Source organism: Danio rerio, chromosome 14, assembly GCF_049306965.1.
Source record: "Danio rerio strain Tuebingen ecotype United States chromosome 14, GRCz12tu, whole genome shotgun sequence".
Lineage (NCBI taxonomy): Eukaryota > Metazoa > Chordata > Actinopteri > Cypriniformes > Danionidae > Danio > Danio rerio.
In genome coordinates this window covers 49,383,504-49,401,503 of record NC_133189.1, presented here as the reverse complement: position 1 = coordinate 49,401,503, position 18,000 = coordinate 49,383,504, and the positions used below count along the sequence as shown (strand labels likewise).

Here is an 18,000-nt window from a genome sequence, read left to right as displayed (position 1 = left end):
ATATGCTGGATAAGTTAGCGGTTCATTCCGCTGTGGTGACTCCTGATGAATAATGGGATAAAGCCAAAGAAAAACGAATGAATGAAATCATATTAGCAGCCAATGGAGTACAACATTCACAGTCAAATAAATAATAATAATGTTAAATAATAATAATAAAGTCTTACTACATACTTAATTCATAGTCTCAAGCCATACTTACATGTGATTACAGGCCATTGATATTCAAAGTATCATAGTAAACAATATAGGCAGTGTCTGGGTTTTGGCCATTTCCAGGCTGGTTTCCAGCCATTTCCAGCCTGGTCTTAGCTGGTCAGACTGGAAAATGACCAGCTAAATCCAGGTAAAACCAGCTTGACCAGCCTGGTTTAAGCTGGACATAGCTGGTTTTGGCTGGGCTCCCAGCCTGGCTAGGCTGGTCACGCTGGTTTTAGCTGGTCATCTCCCAGCCTGACCAGCTAAAACCAGGCTGGAAATGGCCAAAACCCCTCTAAAACCAGCCTGGTCGACCAGCTAAAACCAGCCAACCAGCCTAGGCTGGTTTAAGATGTTTTTTTCAGTAGGGACAAGTTGTCACTGAACGAATTTGTGAATATAAAACAAACTTTACCTGACAGCACGTGTCATGATACATGTAATATAAATACAAACAATTTAAGTCACTCAAAAAGCTTACAGAACGTACTAATGTCTAGTAACGTTAAGTAAAGTTTGACTGTAGTGTCTTCGTGTTTTACCGGTTAAAGTCGCAGGTGATTCACGCAGAGCTCTCACGACAACCAGCAGTCCACCTGACCGTTTGCACTGTCCACATTCCCGCTGCACTAAAGCAAACAAACACCTCAAAACCTACAAAAAAATCAGTTAAAAAAGTAATATGTTCAGTATATTCACAGAAGTGTTTGCGTATAATATACAGTCACAGTAACGTAAAGCGACACAAAGGCCGAATAAAACATTTTCAGAAAACCAATCAAATAATCAAACAAACAAAAAATAAATAAAACACATAAGGAACTTATAAAGAATCCCACGTCAATAATACCTGTCGTAAACCACAATACATTTGTATTTTTAATCAAAATATCATCCTTCAGAAAGCAAACTTGTACTTGTGCTGCCCACCCGATCCACTAGATGGCGCTAAAGCCTGCTGAACGGGACTCTTTACAGCCCACTGTCATGCACTTTTTTTAGTGCTTCCCAGTTCCCACATTGTAAATAGGGAAGTCTATCTGTGTTTCTGCGAAGTATTATCTACATTTATTCAATTAACGTTAATCAGTCGTTTTACTTTAATCGTGCAGGATGAGCGCGCACCAGATGCTGAAAGTGTTCGTCACGAGACGCATTCCGCAGGAGGGCATGAAAATACTCCAAAAAGCCAGCATGTACGGCGATTTATACAGTATTTTATGCAATAATATGTCTATTTTGTGTGTTTACAATGTTTGAGATTCTCTTCTTGGAGTGTTAATGAGGTCAGGTAGCCGCGCTGTTTATTTTTAGCAGGTGAACATAAACCCCTTCCTTTAAATTATTGTACAGTAGAAATGTCAAATGGTCACACTATTATGTAATAAGACTTATTGAACACTTGGATATTTTAGGAAAACATGCATAACTTGTTTTAAATTACTGAAATGACATTGCACAAACTATTTAACTATGAGCACATTTTACAGTTTTTTTTTACATTTAACAGACTTGTCCAAATCTACTTACAATTGAGATTGAGGTACATTTGGTTTTATATTCACACATTCGGACTTTCTCTAATATTATTAATTTCGTTTTCATACAAGTATTCTTTGCAAATTCTAAACAGTGAAATCATATGAGCAAACAATGTCTATCAAAGTACAACCATGTTCACAGTCAAATATATAGTGCTAATGTTGTTTTAAAGTCATTATTTACATGTGATTTCAGACTGAATATCAAAGTACCATGGTAAACAATATAGGAAGCATGTCACAAGTTGTTACTGAATAAATGTGTGACTATAAAATCAGCTTTACCTCAATACAATTGAGGAGGCATTCAGCGATTCAACAAGAAGAGACAATGCACACAAGAAGCGCTCCTTATACAAAGGAACTGTTTTACTTAGAGTATTAAGTGCTCGAGTTAGGAGGAGGGAGTGTTTATTTTATTCTATTGGGTTGTATTTATTGTTTTAGAGCGAGAGAGAGAGTTTGACAGGTGGTATGTCCAGCCCACGCATCTGCATGAAGCACACATGTCTTATATATTTTTTATTATTATATTATTTATTTTCTTGCAATGTTTTATTCTCCGGAATGTTAATAATACAATAGTAACGAAACACTTCTGCATGTATAGTTACTAAATATCACATTATGGTATGCATGGTCTTACACACTTATTTAACTGTGCATTTGAACTCATTTTAAATAGCTGAAAAGATCCCGCATAAACTTTTGTATAAGGCATTTGTTAATGTTTTGCATTTAATATTATATATTTATATGTTTCTTACTCGGTTCCCTTTTATGTGCAGGTGTGATTTGTCACTGTGGGACTCTGATGAGCCTGTGCCCCGGGCTGAGCTCCTGAAGGGGGTGGCAGGTGCTCATGGACTCATCTGTTTACTTTCTGACAAAATTGATACCGAGGTTTTGGATGCAGCGGGTAAGGTAAACTTCAGGGGAATGTACCATATAGCTGGATTAGCTGGCTATCGAGTTAAGTTTCAGTTTAGTTTCCACCAGGATGCGAATTACAGGGGGGTTCAGAGGGTGATTGATTTCTCGAGAAGGGCATAAACAGAGGTTGGAACCAGCTCCAAGGGAGTGGGCCCTGAGTTTCAAGTGGGCTGTACAAACCTGGAGTTTTTATTTATTTAAAGTTTTGTACATGACATTAGTCCAATATTGGGATTTATGAATGTCTATACCTACCTCAACCCTAAACCCAACTTCACAGTAACCTGTTGTGCTTTATCAACGTCTACTCCACCTACACCACCTAAACCCAACGTACTTGTGGCATAAGTCCCTCCCACTTGGAGGTCACCCAACCCACTTGCAGTGTAATCCCTCCCACTTGGAGGTCTCCATGCTGCAGCGATACCCCTAATTAATGCTTGATCCCCCTGAAGGGCTTCAAAACAATGGACCATTTTTAAGATTTTTTACAATCCTATTTGTGTAACTTACATATGTTTCATTAATAAATTAAATGTAATTTCAAAAGATTCATAAACGTGATTTACTGAAGCATTACACAACACTGTAAACTTGAAAAAGTAATGTTCATTCATTCATTTTCTTGTCAGCTTAGTCCCTATAAGTTGGCGGAATGAACCGTTTTTTTACGCAGCCGCAACCCATCTTTGGGAAGCATCCACACAGACATTCACACACACACTCATACACTATGGACAATTTAACCTACCCAATTCACCTGTACCGCATGTCTTTAGACTGTGGGGGAAACCGGAGCACCCGGAGGAAACCCACACGAAGGCAGGGAGAACATGCAAACTCCACACAGAAACGCCAACTGAGCCGAGGTTCGAACCAGTGACCCAGCGACCTTCTTGCTGTGAGGCGACAGCACTACCTACTGCGCCACTGCCTCGCCCTGAAAAAGTAATGTGCAATGTATAATTCCCACCGTGGTTTTCACCAGTTCTGGATTTTAGGCACTAGAGATGCGCGGATGGGCTATTATTTCATCCGCAACCGCATCACAAAACTCATCATCCGTCCGCCATCCATCCGCACTAACATTTTTGACCAATTTTTAAAACCGCACCCGCCCGCCATCTGCTGACTGAGCTCTTTATTTGAATGGCTTATTCCTTTTTATTATTAAATGAATGTTTCTTTATTGATTATTAGAAAATAGAGAATGACTTTAATGACATGCAGTTAATTCAAACGTGCAAGTCAATGGAGCTCAGCTCTCCACAAATGGCTCTGCAGCGAGCACCACTTGGGGGTCAATGCAGAATTAATTGACGCTTTGAAGTGACGCTAAACAATACGAGGACGTGTCGTTTCACTTGATTCAATTCCTCGGTCCTTGAGTCTTTTCCTTGCGTCCTTCCCTCGCATCCTATAGGGGTGGAAAGACGAGGAAAGAAAGCAAGGAAGGGAAACAAGGATGCACAAATAAGAAATGAGAAGCACCCCTATAAAGCTCTCAGAATATCAGCAGTGAACTCCGTCTCCAATTGGCACAGGGACAAAAATAAATAAATAGCCTAAATTAAACGCACTGTACTATACAATTTTTTACTATTATTGTAGCCTAATAGAAAACGCATTTTGACACATCATTTCAACATTCAGACGAGAGCGCCTGGCCTCAATGCGCCCTGCTGCGCTGAAGGAGCGCTCGCTCGCAGCACTTGTTGCTAAAATGCATAGAATTCTCTTGGCAAGGATCTGTAGTCGTGGGAATGACTGGCCTTGTTTCTCCTAAAAGGAAAGTAGATTTTCCTCTGCTGATCCGTCTATACGGAAGTTTGTAAAGGAATACTTCTGTACTTCATCCAAAATTAGTGTATCCGATTCCTCCTCTCATTCTTTGAAGTCAGTCCTAGGCTTTTTCGTTGGTGCGCCAGCTATGTGTACAAAAACAGTACAACCGCCCACCACCCGCCCAAATTTAATTAAAATTTTATTTGTCGTCACGTCATCCGCCCGATCCGCGGTTTATCCGCGGATTCCGCGGCTGTAACCGCCATCCGCGCATCTCTATTAGGCACTATGAAAGTAGCTCAGCACATCTTGTTTGGCAGAGTGATTAAAGTCAAGCAACCTTCTTGTTACCTAAAAACAAATATTGGTGCAAACTAAACTAAAACTTAACTAGCTAGCCAGCTAATCCAGCTTCATGGTACAGGTATTCCAATACTTAAAGGTAATTTACAAATGAAATAACATTGTGATATCTTCCCTATTAAACACATCCAGGGCCCAACCTGAAAGTGATCAGCACTCTCTCCGTGGGATTTGACCACCTCGCTATTGATGAGATCAAGAAACGGTGAGTATGTCTTTCAGTAAGCCATCAGACTTTTAGAAAAAGAGCAGTGGGTGTCTTATGGTTGGTTGCGTTGTACAATTTAAATGCATGTGCTCTCTCTTTCTTGGTCTCAGAGGAATACGAGTTGGCTACACTCCTGATGTTTTGACGGACGCCACTGCTGAGCTGACGGTGGCTCTCCTTTTGGCCACTGCCCGACGGCTTCCTGAAGGTGTAGAGGAAGTAAAAAAGTCAGTCGTCGATGCCTTTTCTGCTCGTGTGATATATCAGTTTTGTTGGGAGCGTTTTCAAGTTTATTTAACAAAATGTTGATAATGTTAAAGGTCCCATGAAATTAAAATAAATTTTTTTTTAGATGTATCAATATTGTTAGTTTTTAAGATGTCTATGAGCTAGTGTGCACCAAAACTGTGACAAGATTTGTGTTTAAAAGGTTTAAAACTGTTATAAACATTTAAGGCTTGCAGTTTGTTACTTTCGTCTAAATAGATCAATGGTTTTATTCACGTCACCCCATACTAGTTTCTCATGAAATGTTGACCAATCAAATGCACTCTAGTATCTGGCCTGCCTCCTTCAAGATGCTTCACATTTGATGTGCTTGATCTCAACCTCTCTCTCTGGCAAAGTGGTGATAAAAAACTGTATTGGCTATTTTTTTTAAAAGGGGAGGAGCTACTCTGTCGCACCCTCTCTTTATGTATTGGTCGAGATTGTCAAACATTGAATAAAAATACATATTTGGATAAGTTGGCGGTTCATTCCGTTGTGGTGATCCCTGATTAATAATGGGACTAATCCGAAAAGAAAATTAATGAATGGATTTCTGAGGACTTCACAGGACTTTTAAATTAATTTGAAAATTATTTTTTTGTAATGAATGGATTTTGTTATAAATAACTTATCTGTGATTTTCTTTTGGTTCGTGACAATCTTTTGTAAAAAAATATTTTCCCTCCAACATTTATCTTTTCTGATCAACGAGGTTGGGATCTTGTCAATCACGCAAGATGCACGAGTTATGAGTTGAGTGCATTAATGCTGACCACTTTTTTCATTTCCAAATTATGTTTTACAGTATTTACGTTTTTTTTTTTTTAATTGCAGTTGAACTCAAAATTATTAGACCTCATGTGATTTTTTTTTTCTTTCTTTTTCGGATATTTCCCAAGTTATGTTTAATAGAGCAATGAATTTTTTACAGTATTTTTTAATATATTTTTTTTCTTCTGGGGAAAGTCTTATTTGATTTATTTTTACTAGAATAAAAGCAGTTTTTGAGTTTTTAAAACATTTTAAGGTCAATATTATTAGCCTCCTTAAGTAATATTTTTTGGTCTACAAAACAAACCATCATTACAATGACTTGCTTAATTACTTTAACTCGCTTAATTAAACTAGTTAACCCTTTAAATGTCACTTTAAGCTGAATACTAGTTTCTTGAAAATATCAAGCAAAATAATTAAATTAAATTCAATTCAGCTTTATTTGTATAGCGCTTTTACAATATAGATTTTGTCAAAGATGCTTCACATAAATGGTCATAGTAACTGGAACAGTGTGGTTCAGTTTTTAGTGTTTAAGTTCAGTTCAGTTTAGCTCAGTTCAGTGTGGTTTGAAGTCATTATTGAGAGTCCAAACACTGAAGAGCAAATATATCGATGCCTAGCACTACCAATCCTGAACCATGCGAGCCAGTGGCGACAGCAGAGAGGGAAAAAAAACTTCACCTGATGGGAGTGAAGAAAAAAAAACCTTGAGAGAACCAGACTCAGTTGTTTATATTATTAATATATTTATATTGTTAATATTATGTACTCTCATCATGACAAAGGTAAAAGTAATCAGTTATTAGAAATGAGTTATTAGAACTATAATGTTTAGAAATGTGTTGAAAAAAAAATCTTTCTGTTAAACAGAAATTGGGGAAAAATATACAGGGGGGCTAATAATTCTGACTTCCACTACTGTATATCACAATAGGGACGAAAAAAGAGTCAACTTCCATTTTATGTTGACTTCATGTCAAGCCTATGAATTAGAGCTTTAATGTATTACTTAAGATATTAAAGACTCTTTAATATCTCATTTGTGCAATTATTTAATATAAATAATTTCCCCGTCCCTCTCAGTGGTGGCTGGAGCACATGGAAGCCTCTGTGGCTGTGCGGTTATGGTCTTTCGGGCAGCACTGTTGGGGTGATTGGACTGGGACGCATAGGTACAGTACATAGATTTTTCCCCTCTTCAGTATAATTAATAAACAACCTATGCATCTGCTGTGTTACAGACACCATCTGTTGTTGTTTTCACTTAAGTGAAATAAATAGTGCAAACCAGTCACTTCCCACTGGATCACCTTGTTACAATATGCATTGTGATCTTTCAGCATAAACAAAGACGTCACCTACTGTATGTTGTTAAACAATGTTAATGAAAAGTTTTCAGGAAGACCTTATCATTATAGTGAAAACTATGAACTATTAATAAAACAATTTGCATTATGGATTCTCAGTTTGCTTTATGATTTATAGGTTTGGCCATTGCAAGGAGACTGAAACCTTTTGGAGTGAAGAAACTTTTGTACACGGGCAGAAAACCCAAACCTGAAGCTGAAGAGGTTGATGGAGAATATGGTAGGAAGAGAAGCTGCTTTCTCTCTCTCAATTATTTATTCTTTCATTTTCTTTTCGGCATAGTCCCTTTATTAATCCGGGGTCGCCACAGCTGAATGAACCGCCAACTTATCCAGCATATGTTTTACGCAGCGGATGCCCTTTCAGCCACAACCTATCACTGGGAAACATTCATGCACACTCATTGACACTATAAACATTTTAGCTTACCTAATTCACCTATACCATGTTTTTGAACTTGTAGGGGAAACCGGAGCACCCTGAGGAAACCCACGCGAACATGGGGAGAACATGCAAACTCCACAAAGAAATGCCAAAAGACCCAGCCGGGGCTCGAACCAGTGACCTTCTTTCTGTGAGGCGATTGAGCTACCCATTGTGCCACAGTGCTGCCCTCTCTAAATTAAATTTAAAATGTTCAATCTTGCTTTATTGACATGTCAAACGGATGACAAAGAGGGCCCTATCATACACCCGGCGCAAGGCGCGGCGCAATACTCTTTTGCTACTTTTAGCTAAGTGCAAGGTTCATTTTGAGGTGTTGCGCCACGCTGTTTAAATAGCAAATGCATTTGCGCTTAAATGTGCGCCCATAGGCGTTCTGGTCTAAAAAAGCAGGCGTGTTTTGGCGCGTTGCTATTTTGAGAAACTAAATAGTCTGATCTTTAGACCAGAACAAAGTCGGTCTATTGTCTGGCGCAAAGTGCGCCTGGCTTACACACTACAAACAAGATGCAGAGCAATACGCAAATATCTTTACATATGAAAAATATATAATATCTTAAGGATATATATATATATATATATATATATATATATATATATATAAGGATATATTCATGATATAAATATAAATGATTAAAATTTTACAAAACATATTAATTTCTATCCTACATGAAGATTTAAAAACCACTGCCTTACTTTCTTCATCTCGGGAGGCTTTTTCAGGTTATTTATAACAATTTGCTTTTGTATAATGTTGTTATTATTAGCAGTATTATTTATTATATCCATATTTATATTTGTTTTATTAAAAACAAGCTTAGATTTGTCCACCTGTCAAATTTTAGACCATATGGCGCATGGCAGGTGTATTTGGAAATAACTCAGGGTTTTGAACACACTTCGTTAATATTGTTCATTTATTAGTTTGCTAGAAATTAGAATTGAATTTAGAAATAGTTTTGAGACAAATCTTTGCGCTTAACAAACGAAATTAATTATTTATAGGCTAACTGATGTCTGTGCGTAAAGGTTTCCCTATCCATGATAGCAAAAGCGAAAGTGAACTTACTTTACGTCAAAATGCGCTTATGGCGCGACGCAGCTGGCTCTTAAAGGGAATGGGAGATGAGACTCTAATTGGTTTATTCTCAAAACACACCTATAACTCATTAAGAAAATAAACTCAACCCTTTTAGACCATGGGCCATGGCGCAAAGCAGATTTTCCCGTCCGTAAATTAGCAAAAATGCATTCTGACACGCCCTGAACCGTTTGCGCCCTGCGTTTTGCGCTCTGCGCATGGACCATCAAAATAGAGCCCAGAATTTGCGATGTTTACATTAAAACAGATCATATGAAAACAAATCACATAGTAATGATTAACAGTATACAAGAGTCAGGGTGGTTAAGTGGTTAGTACTGTTGCCCTACTGCGCTGGTTCGAGTCCCGGCGGGACCAGCTAGCATTTCTGTGTGGAGTTTGCATGTTCTCCCCGTGTTTGAATGGGTTTCCTCCGGGTACTAAGCGCTTAAGTCCAGCATCTTCACGTTGGCACACTGTCTTGACTAGTGCGGGTGAATGACATTTGTGCTGGGAGCGCTTTACAAATGTGGCGGCGTTATTGACGCATGCTCAGGGTCTGTATGCAATATCTAGTGTATATATGTCTATGGTCAACAATAAGAAGAGCTTGAAGGCGAAACAAGCATTGCAGGCTTTGTTTACTGCAGCAAGTTGACATGTCAACTGTTTTAAACCATTCATGAGCACTGCGTTTGGTGTTTTTAGCTGCAAAGATGCTTAATGCATGAATGTCTTCTAAATCTGCGCATGAGGAGAACGTTTTGCTGTGAAAACTGGTCAAGTTTAAACACTCGCACAAATGCTCCCAAATATATTTTGAGGTCGCATAGATAAAATTTGAGGTGCAATTTCGAGCCCTGGTAAACATGTTGGACTAGACCATTTTGAGAGGATGTGTTATGATTTTATGTTGACCATCTTCTCTCCATCTTTCAGTGCCTTTAGACACTCTGGTGAGAGAGAGCGATTTTGTGGTCGTTTCCTGTTCTTTGACTCCTGACACTCAAGGCCTTTGTGACAAAACCTTCTTTGGGAAGATGAAGAAAACATCAGTGTTTATCAACAGTAGCAGGTATACCACAACAGTGAAACTTGCTTGATTATTTAAGGCTTTTCACACAGATGATTAGCAGATCACATTTGATGGGTTATGCTTTTTAATAAAAGTTTTGTACTTAGTTGTAAAAGCAGGGCTTTTGGATCGTTTCTTTCAACAATGACTTCCAAGAATGAACAATGGACTGGCAAAGCCTGTATTCTCTCTCTTTCTCTAGGGGAGCCGTTGTGAATCAAGAGGACTTGTTTGAAGCCCTCAGCAGTGGTCAGATTGCAGCAGCGGGGCTTGATGTCACAAGCCCTGAACCGCTGCCAACTAACCATCCATTGCTGACGCTTAAAAACTGTGGTGAGTAAAATTTGCTTTTTAACCTTTGTGTGCTGTTCTAATTAACCACCATTTCATTATGTTTGCGGCTGTTTTTGCCCCATTTACTTCAAATTGTAAGCCATGACAGCATATAATTTTGCATTCTTGATTGTTGGTGGCACTACATCGCCATTTTGTCATGATCACATGACCTAGTTGTCAATTGCATCGCTTCACTCCCATTTATGAATTCCCTCGTGGTGCATCATGAAATAGCGTAGCCAATTGGATGCGCACTTCAGAATCTTGCTGGAAGTAGTTGGTCATCGGGGTACTTCTATGAATTCCGACATACTACTCGGCTCACATACTGTCTTTAGCGTACTATATAGTATGGAAGTATGCGATTTAAGATGCAGCCATTGTGTTCACGTGCTCAACAGAAATGACTGTGATTGGCCGTGAAGGTTCAGTTCACCAAACTCACCACTGTCAAAGAGCATCCGCTTGTTAAGTGGTGACGTGTTTGTGACGTATGTAATACTGTTTCCGGGTCCAAGCTGCCATTCATTTGAGTGGAGAAATCATTCGTTTATGATCACGTTTTATTCCTATCACACATTAAAGTTCATTTTACATAAAGTCATAGTGTACACAACAATCTCTGGGCTTGCTGCATAACAAATACCAAAAATTTTACAATTAATAAAAAATTAATCACTTTCTGGCCATCGGATATCAGGCATGGACATATATACTGCCATCATGATTTTCGAAAGCATTAAATCGCTTTGTAAACATTTATTATTACCATTTTATGAGTCTCCCCATTCAGTTGAATAGAGCACTTGGACCCGGAAGCCGCTTCGCGCGACGTCACACTTAACAAGTGGATAGAATCACCAAGAGGTGACATTTTAGTGCGATTTTGGGAAACAGCCACAAGATGCCGCTAGTGTCACACGGTGGCCATTTTGGAATGAAAATTCCAGTAGAACAACAGCATATTGTAAGTCTGTAAAATAAACTATTTAAAGTGCTGATGATTGTGAGAGTAAGTGTTGTATTGTCGTCTTTCAGGTTGTATATCAACTTTAATGTGCTTTTTAAATAAATAAATAAAAAAAACAAAGCAGCTGCTTGCCATCGCGACAGCAATAAGATTCAATGGACGGCTGATCGCTTTTACTTTAAAATGGCGGAATCGCGCGGCCGTTGCTGGGCACTGCTGTTGCACTCCAGTGTCCCAATATCTGTATTTACACTCACTCAGTAAACAGTGGTGAGTTTGGTGATGACCTTCACGGCCAATCACTGACATTTCTGTTGAGCATGTGAACATAAATGACAAATCAGTGCTGTTTCAGATCGCGCTCAACAGCGTTTAAATGGCAACAGGAAATAGACATTTTTAAAATTCCAGTATCGATTGGTACCGAATTGTTCCTTTGCTAAGCCACACCTGAAAACTGCCACACACCAACCATAGCTACATGCAGGAGGTCTGTCAAGCTTTTGAATAAAGGAAACAAGCCAAAGCGTTGTGCATATGGATTGTGCAAATCTGATACCCAGTATCTTTAAAATTTGAACAGAGTTTCAGAATTTTTTTCCCTTTCCAAAGTCTAAAACCCAAAGGGAAAAATGCCAGCTTGGATCAAGCTGTGTGAGGGGTCGTAAAAGAAGCACAATTCAGTCATATTTCCATCTGTTTCAAGCTATGAATATTAGGATTACAAATCAACAAAACTAAACAGAGATATGGTCACAATTAGCACTTGCAATCAATATACTTCACCTGTTTCTCAGTCATTTATAATCTCCATGTCTATGTCAAAGCTACAATTCACTGATGTTTTCGTCCGTCTTTTGGTCATTGGTGACGGTGTTAAAGCGGGTTAGTGTCTGCTTTTCTATTTGATGTTGGATTAATATTTGCTGGTAGGGAAAATCTATTTGTTCACTTGTGCTATTTATACTTTGATTTGCATTTCAATTTATTTATTTCCACTTAACTGCAAATTAGAATAGAAACGGTATAAAAAGCACACAAACATGCTGACAGTTATAGCTACTGTACATTGTTATGGGTAAATGATGCTAACATTTGGCTCAAATCCATCAATTTCCCCTTTCTGGCCTTTTCTTTCTATGAATGAATTGTGTAGAAGCACTGCCCATGCGTGTTTCCTCGCCGGTTAGTAACGCTATATTTCATTGCACAACAGTAGTCCATCATGCTTTTAGTTTTTATCTAAAAAAAAAAAAATAAATTCAGGGTTTGATTAGTTATAAGATTATTTTTAAATTTGACCCTTTCTGCTGTGTATGAACTAAGCTGTTGAATGGTCAGCGTTTTAGGCGGCTAGGCTAACCTAGCTTCAATTTTGATTTTCTAATTTTCTAACCAGTTGCATTTTATGCTGTGAATTTACCCCTGTAGGGCATACTGCAGTCCTTTTTTGTCTGGCTTTCTCGGATATCTCACCTGTTCGCCAAAATGACTAATTAGGTCCCTGGGAACATATACCGGCGTTTACATATTATAATAGATGGCCAGGCACGAAAGCTTGACAGGCATAACAACAGTAAAGCTATGGTCACAGTAGAGTTTGTGTGTGCGAAATTCTGTCGTGCGGTGCTGCGAAAAGGGGCGGGAATAAACAAGATTATTAAGCATTAAAAAAAGCGAGCGATTGCTCTATAATTTAAATTTCTGTCCAGAGAGGCAATGTTTTGATCCTCGGTTGGTCTCACGCAGTCAAATGATGCGATTTCGCAGGTCAGAATTCACCAAGCTTGAACTTTGCACCGCAGCAACCTGCGAAACTCGACGCATGACCCTGCGTTTCCAGAATTGCAGGGTCGCAGGGTCATGCGTCAAGTTTCGAGCTTGGTGAACTCTGACCTGCGAAATCCCATCATTTGATTGCGTGAGACCAATCGAGGATCAAAACATGAACTCTCTGGACAGAAATTTAAATTATAGAGCAATCGCTCACTTTTTTAATGCCTAATAATCTTGTCTAATCCTGCCCCTTTTCGCAGCGCCGCACGACAATATCGGACACACAAACTCGTGTGACCGTAGCTTCACTCAGTGGAAAGGGTCATAAGGATAACGGGGCTTAGCGAAGGGTCAATTTCAGTATCGTGACAACCCTAGACTGCATAAATACATTTACTGTGGTCTGAGAGCTGAGCTGCTTATTTTTATTTTCTCAAACATATCAAGGTAAGTGCACAAAAGTCTCTCTCAAACGCATTATTCTCCATATAACCATATCATTTTACACCAGAAACAAAGCTATTTTTTTTGCACTGCAACTGATGATCAACAGTAAAAATGTAAAATTGTACCTCTTCCCAACAGGGAAAACCAGCAACAATCAAGAATGCATGATTATATGGTGTCATGACTTTGTAATAATAAAAAAACTTTAAATGGAAGACAATGGGGCAAAAACAGCCACGAACATAACGAAAGGGTAGTACATTTCCCAGTGTTTCAGAGTTTCAATTTTCAAAGCATTTTCCCAAAATATGTCTCATAATGAGAGTAGTCACCAAAAAAAACTCCATTTGCTGAAACACAGAGAAAGCTGTGGCCCAATTAAGACGCAAAATCATCCCAGAGTGGACGAAAACATCCCCAACAGCACACAAGGGTTATATCTCACTTCTACATTGTAAATGCACCTCAGAGAAGCGATCTGTCTTCAGTCTTTACCATTGAAAACCTTGATGTTATTTTGTCTTGCAGTGGTTCTTCCTCACATCGGCAGTGCCACTTACTCTACCCGCGGTGTTATGAGTGAACTGACGGCAAACAACTTACTGGCAGGCCTGACGGGCTCTGAAATGCCCAGCGAGCTGAAAATGTAGCAATCTAACTCGTGCCTTACACTGACAGAAAACCAGTCTAACCTAACAACTGAATGCACTACATTTACCATGAGATTAGATGGGATAAAACATGTATTAGATTAGGTTTATTGGATAACCTCATTCCAACACAATGATTTAATACACTCATTTGCTCTAACTGTGAAATTCGAGATTCATTCAACACTCAACTGTCCTTATACACTCCATGATGCTGATTAAAGATGCTGAAGAATGAATGATACAGAACAATAAAGGATTTACTGAAAAGTCTGTATTTGGTAGTTGAGTCATGAATACAATGAAAACAAAGAAAGGTACAATTTCTGCAGTGCATTAACAGAGTGTATAGTATCCTCGAGACACATGATTTTGGAAATACTACTGTCAATATAAATGGCTGAAAGGATTTATTGCTTGGGTCACTGTGAACTTAAAATTCTTGTAGACATCACCTGTTTTTAATGGAGTTTGGATGAGGACAAATCACCCAGGGAAATAAAAAAATTTAATTAGCGACTACACAAATTGACCACATCTCTTTGTGGACTGCCGATGTAATCGATTCTGTGCAGCATCGTCCCAGTCCCGCATGCTCTTCTGTACAGGGAATGTTTTCGCCCATGGGTGAAGCTTCATATGCTGTCCAGCTTCTTCAAAACATAGGGTGCTGAAATAAAAGGAATTTATTTAGTAATTAAAAGCAAGTGGGCTTCAAAAATGTGTCATGAATGATATTTAAAGCTGGTACAAAAAATATGAATACATGTATGTTAATATGCTATTACAACAAGATTAATACCTCAAGGTAAAGGTGATTTTATATTCGCACATTCCTTCATTTGTGAACAGTGACAATTTCTCACTGTTCTTTTAAATATTGGGTCTGAAATAGATTTTTAAAACAACATAAGAATTATCTAATTGACTGAGTAATGCTATGCATTTGAACATAAAACCGATGTTCACCTCTTTCATTTAATTTTGAGTGTATTAGGGCCTACTCACACTATGCCATCCGTACCGTGCCCAGGCCCGTTTCCCGGATCGTTTGAGAAGTGTGAGTGCGCTGAATCGAGCTCAAGCACGGTTCACTTGGCCGGCCCTGGCCCGGTTGGAAGAGGTGTGCCTGAGCGCGGTTCACTTGGGCTTTTGCGCGGTACACTTGTGGTGTGAGTGCAAAGCCCGAAACTGAAAGCGAGACGTGACTTTTAAGGGGCTGTTTCATATGGGTTTATTAATCATTCTTACTGTTCAGTGAACGCAAACTGCCGTAGTTTATGAAATACGCAAACCCCTCACTGCATGACAGCTGCGCACCTTCAGCAGACCTCCTCATTCCTGCAGCACGAGGGCTTTATGATTGTTTATGAGTGCTAAAAGTGGTGGATCTGTTCGGCGAAATATCTGACTGCGTGTCACCACATCCCTAAGGACTGTTCGGCTAAATATTTGACTGCATGTCACTGCATAACAAACGACTGAAACGATATAACTAGAGAAATCTCCACTGTGCTGCTGAGTGAGAGAGCGCTTCTCACTGAACAGCGCAGCAGGGATGACGCAAGCGTGCCGAGGCCCGATTGTGGTGTGAGTGCGGGCTGTCGAGGGAGACGGGAGGGGGGACAAGCGTGCTTTGGCCCAGTTCGAGACAACTGTACATAGTGTGAGTACGGCCTTAATCAACCATGTTACACCTGTGGTGTTTCCGGTCAAAAGTGACTGCCATAGGAAATGAATGGGTATCCAGACTATTTATCCATCAGAAAGAAAACATCTCCATAAACATTATTCCAAGTCACTGACTGACACATTTCAGACCGAATGCCTTTTGCAGATAAGCATCTCTATTCTGTGTCGATCCTCCAGCCTGGTCTCATAAGGAAATGTAACTATTTTACATTTGTCAGTTTAGTGTCCAATTCGTACATACAGCAGCTGATAGGTCCACTGTATAGTAATGAAGAGGAAAGATGTAAGCCTTATGTCACAACTTACGCAACACAAGTACTTATTAATCAAAAACTTCTAATGCAGTTTTTACAATGAGAATTGAAAAGTTCAATAGAAAAAAATATTTCTGATAAATTCTGCTAAAAAAAAACTAACACCATTTTAAAATATTAAGAGGTTGAATAATCATTGTACAGAGATAAGGGCATCTTACTGGCCACATTTTCTAACAAACATTGTGTACTTTACCATGTCAGTTTAATGGTGAAGGGATTGATCCAATAGGTCTATTAATGGAAGATTTGTATAAAAAAAAAAAAATTTTAATGCTTTTTTTTTTAAAAAATACAAAATACTGTATTTTATTTTGATACACGTTATGACTGCTTTATTCTGTAGCTTATTTTCATCCACATATTTAGGTATTCTATTTTAAAATATATTTCTTTATTTCTTTCTCTTGAAAGAAAGAAAGAAAGAAAGAATCTTGTGTCTTTTTACTTTCTTTCAGCCAATCTCTTGGTCAAGTAGGAGCACTTTTACCTTAGCGTCAATTATTTTATTGGATTAGATCATAACCATCTCGCTCAAAAATGACCAAAGTATAACTTACTGTATATACCCTCATTCACTATTCCCTACATTAGTACACTAATGTAATCCAACTGAAGGACTGAATGAAAATTCCAGCACTCTGCACACAGGAAAGGATATTGTTTTGTTTGTACTTTGCCGGTTGATAAATCATTCAGATGGATTAAAGAGTCAATTTTTTTGGTCAGACCCTGTGATAGTGATTTTAGCGAGCTGTCTATTGGTAATGAAACAAAGTTTTTCGATTTCGGTCATCTATTGTTCATTTTGTAATACATATTTAGTGCCTACTTGTATTTACCACAGTTATTGTATGTCTATTGTATGTCTATATAAATTCATGTTAAACACTACTTTAAGACATTGTTCATAGCTAAAGAATCTTGAGTAAAAATTAAGAAGGTTAAGAAAGTCAAAATGTGCTAATGTAAAACCATATTTATCTTAATGTGTCATTCAACGATTTAAAAGGTGTGGCACACTTGCATATTTAATCAAAATGAGGTAAACAGTAAAAATATGCTAATTATACAATACCATTCAAATCTTTGACATTTTAATTCTTTCATTAACGAGAAGTGATACATCACGGCTACTAAAATATGTCTGTTCTTGAAAAGAAATGTTCTTTAGGCTCAAATATACGTAATAACTATACAGATTTTGAATTCATTATGAGTGCTAGAGGTGACCTCTGTCATTCATCATCTACATATAGACCAAATTCATCCATTTATGTTGAAAAGACATATTACTCATGATTTAACGCGGTCCCAAGACAAACTCTATGAATATAAATGACAATCAAAATTTAAAGACGACACACGTGACATTTAATCTAACCCAAGACATGCATGAAGCGTCTGGAATACTCACTGACTCGCAGAAGCGCAACGTAAATCAAAAAGTTGCGAACAGACGTAATGACATCTTCACGCATTTTCTTCTTCATCTCCTCCGGGTCCATTTTCGGCCCGAGTCCCTCTAGTTTAAACATTTTTCAGCTTGAATGAAGGGTTTTTTGTGGTTGAAATGATCTCTTCAAGCCACTCTCTGTCCTAAAGGCATGCGAAAAGGGAAATACGTCACATCGGAGCTGCCTCTAGGACCCCCGCTTTTTCCCTACTAAGTTGTGCCTGATATTAAATCGGGTATTCTTACGATCAGTTTGTTATTAACAACAACGCATTATTTTCATAATAACATATTATAACATGGCAATGCGTTAAAT

The 18,000-nt window shown here is 38.4% G+C and overlaps 2 protein-coding genes across 2 annotated transcripts; one reads left to right on the top strand and one right to left on the bottom strand.

Moving 5' to 3' along the window:
- Positions 1–1,192: 1,192 nt before the first annotated feature.
- Positions 1,193–14,482, top strand: grhpra (glyoxylate reductase/hydroxypyruvate reductase a). Its single transcript, NM_001020525.1, is given in 9 exon segments — positions 1,193–1,394; positions 2,528–2,658; positions 4,953–5,025; positions 5,139–5,255; positions 7,159–7,247; positions 7,561–7,662; positions 9,908–10,043; positions 10,246–10,376; positions 14,101–14,482. Coding segments are annotated over 9 exon segments (984 nt in total). The 5' UTR covers positions 1,193–1,311; the 3' UTR covers positions 14,223–14,482.
- Positions 14,479–17,880, bottom strand: tomm5 (translocase of outer mitochondrial membrane 5 homolog (yeast)). The gene is made up of 2 exons (NM_001166115.2): positions 17,646–17,880; positions 14,479–14,892 (listed from the first exon to the last, which is right to left on the bottom strand). Exons 1-2 carry the CDS (start codon positions 17,764–17,766, stop codon positions 14,858–14,860), a joined length of 156 nt encoding a protein of 51 aa, NP_001159587.1. The 5' UTR covers positions 17,767–17,880; the 3' UTR covers positions 14,479–14,857.
- Positions 17,881–18,000: the final 120 nt, after the last annotated feature.

Bases quoted from the DNA above. Each gene is read 5' to 3' on its own strand.
- tomm5 (NM_001166115.2), bottom strand. From the start codon at position 17,766: ATGTTTAAACTAGAGGGACTCGGGCCGAAAATGGACCCGGAGGAGATG. The intron at 14,893-17,645 runs GTGAGTATTCCA...CTTTTATTTCAG, and splicing joins CGTTGCGCTTCTGCGAGTCA to CACCCTATGTTTTGAAGAAG.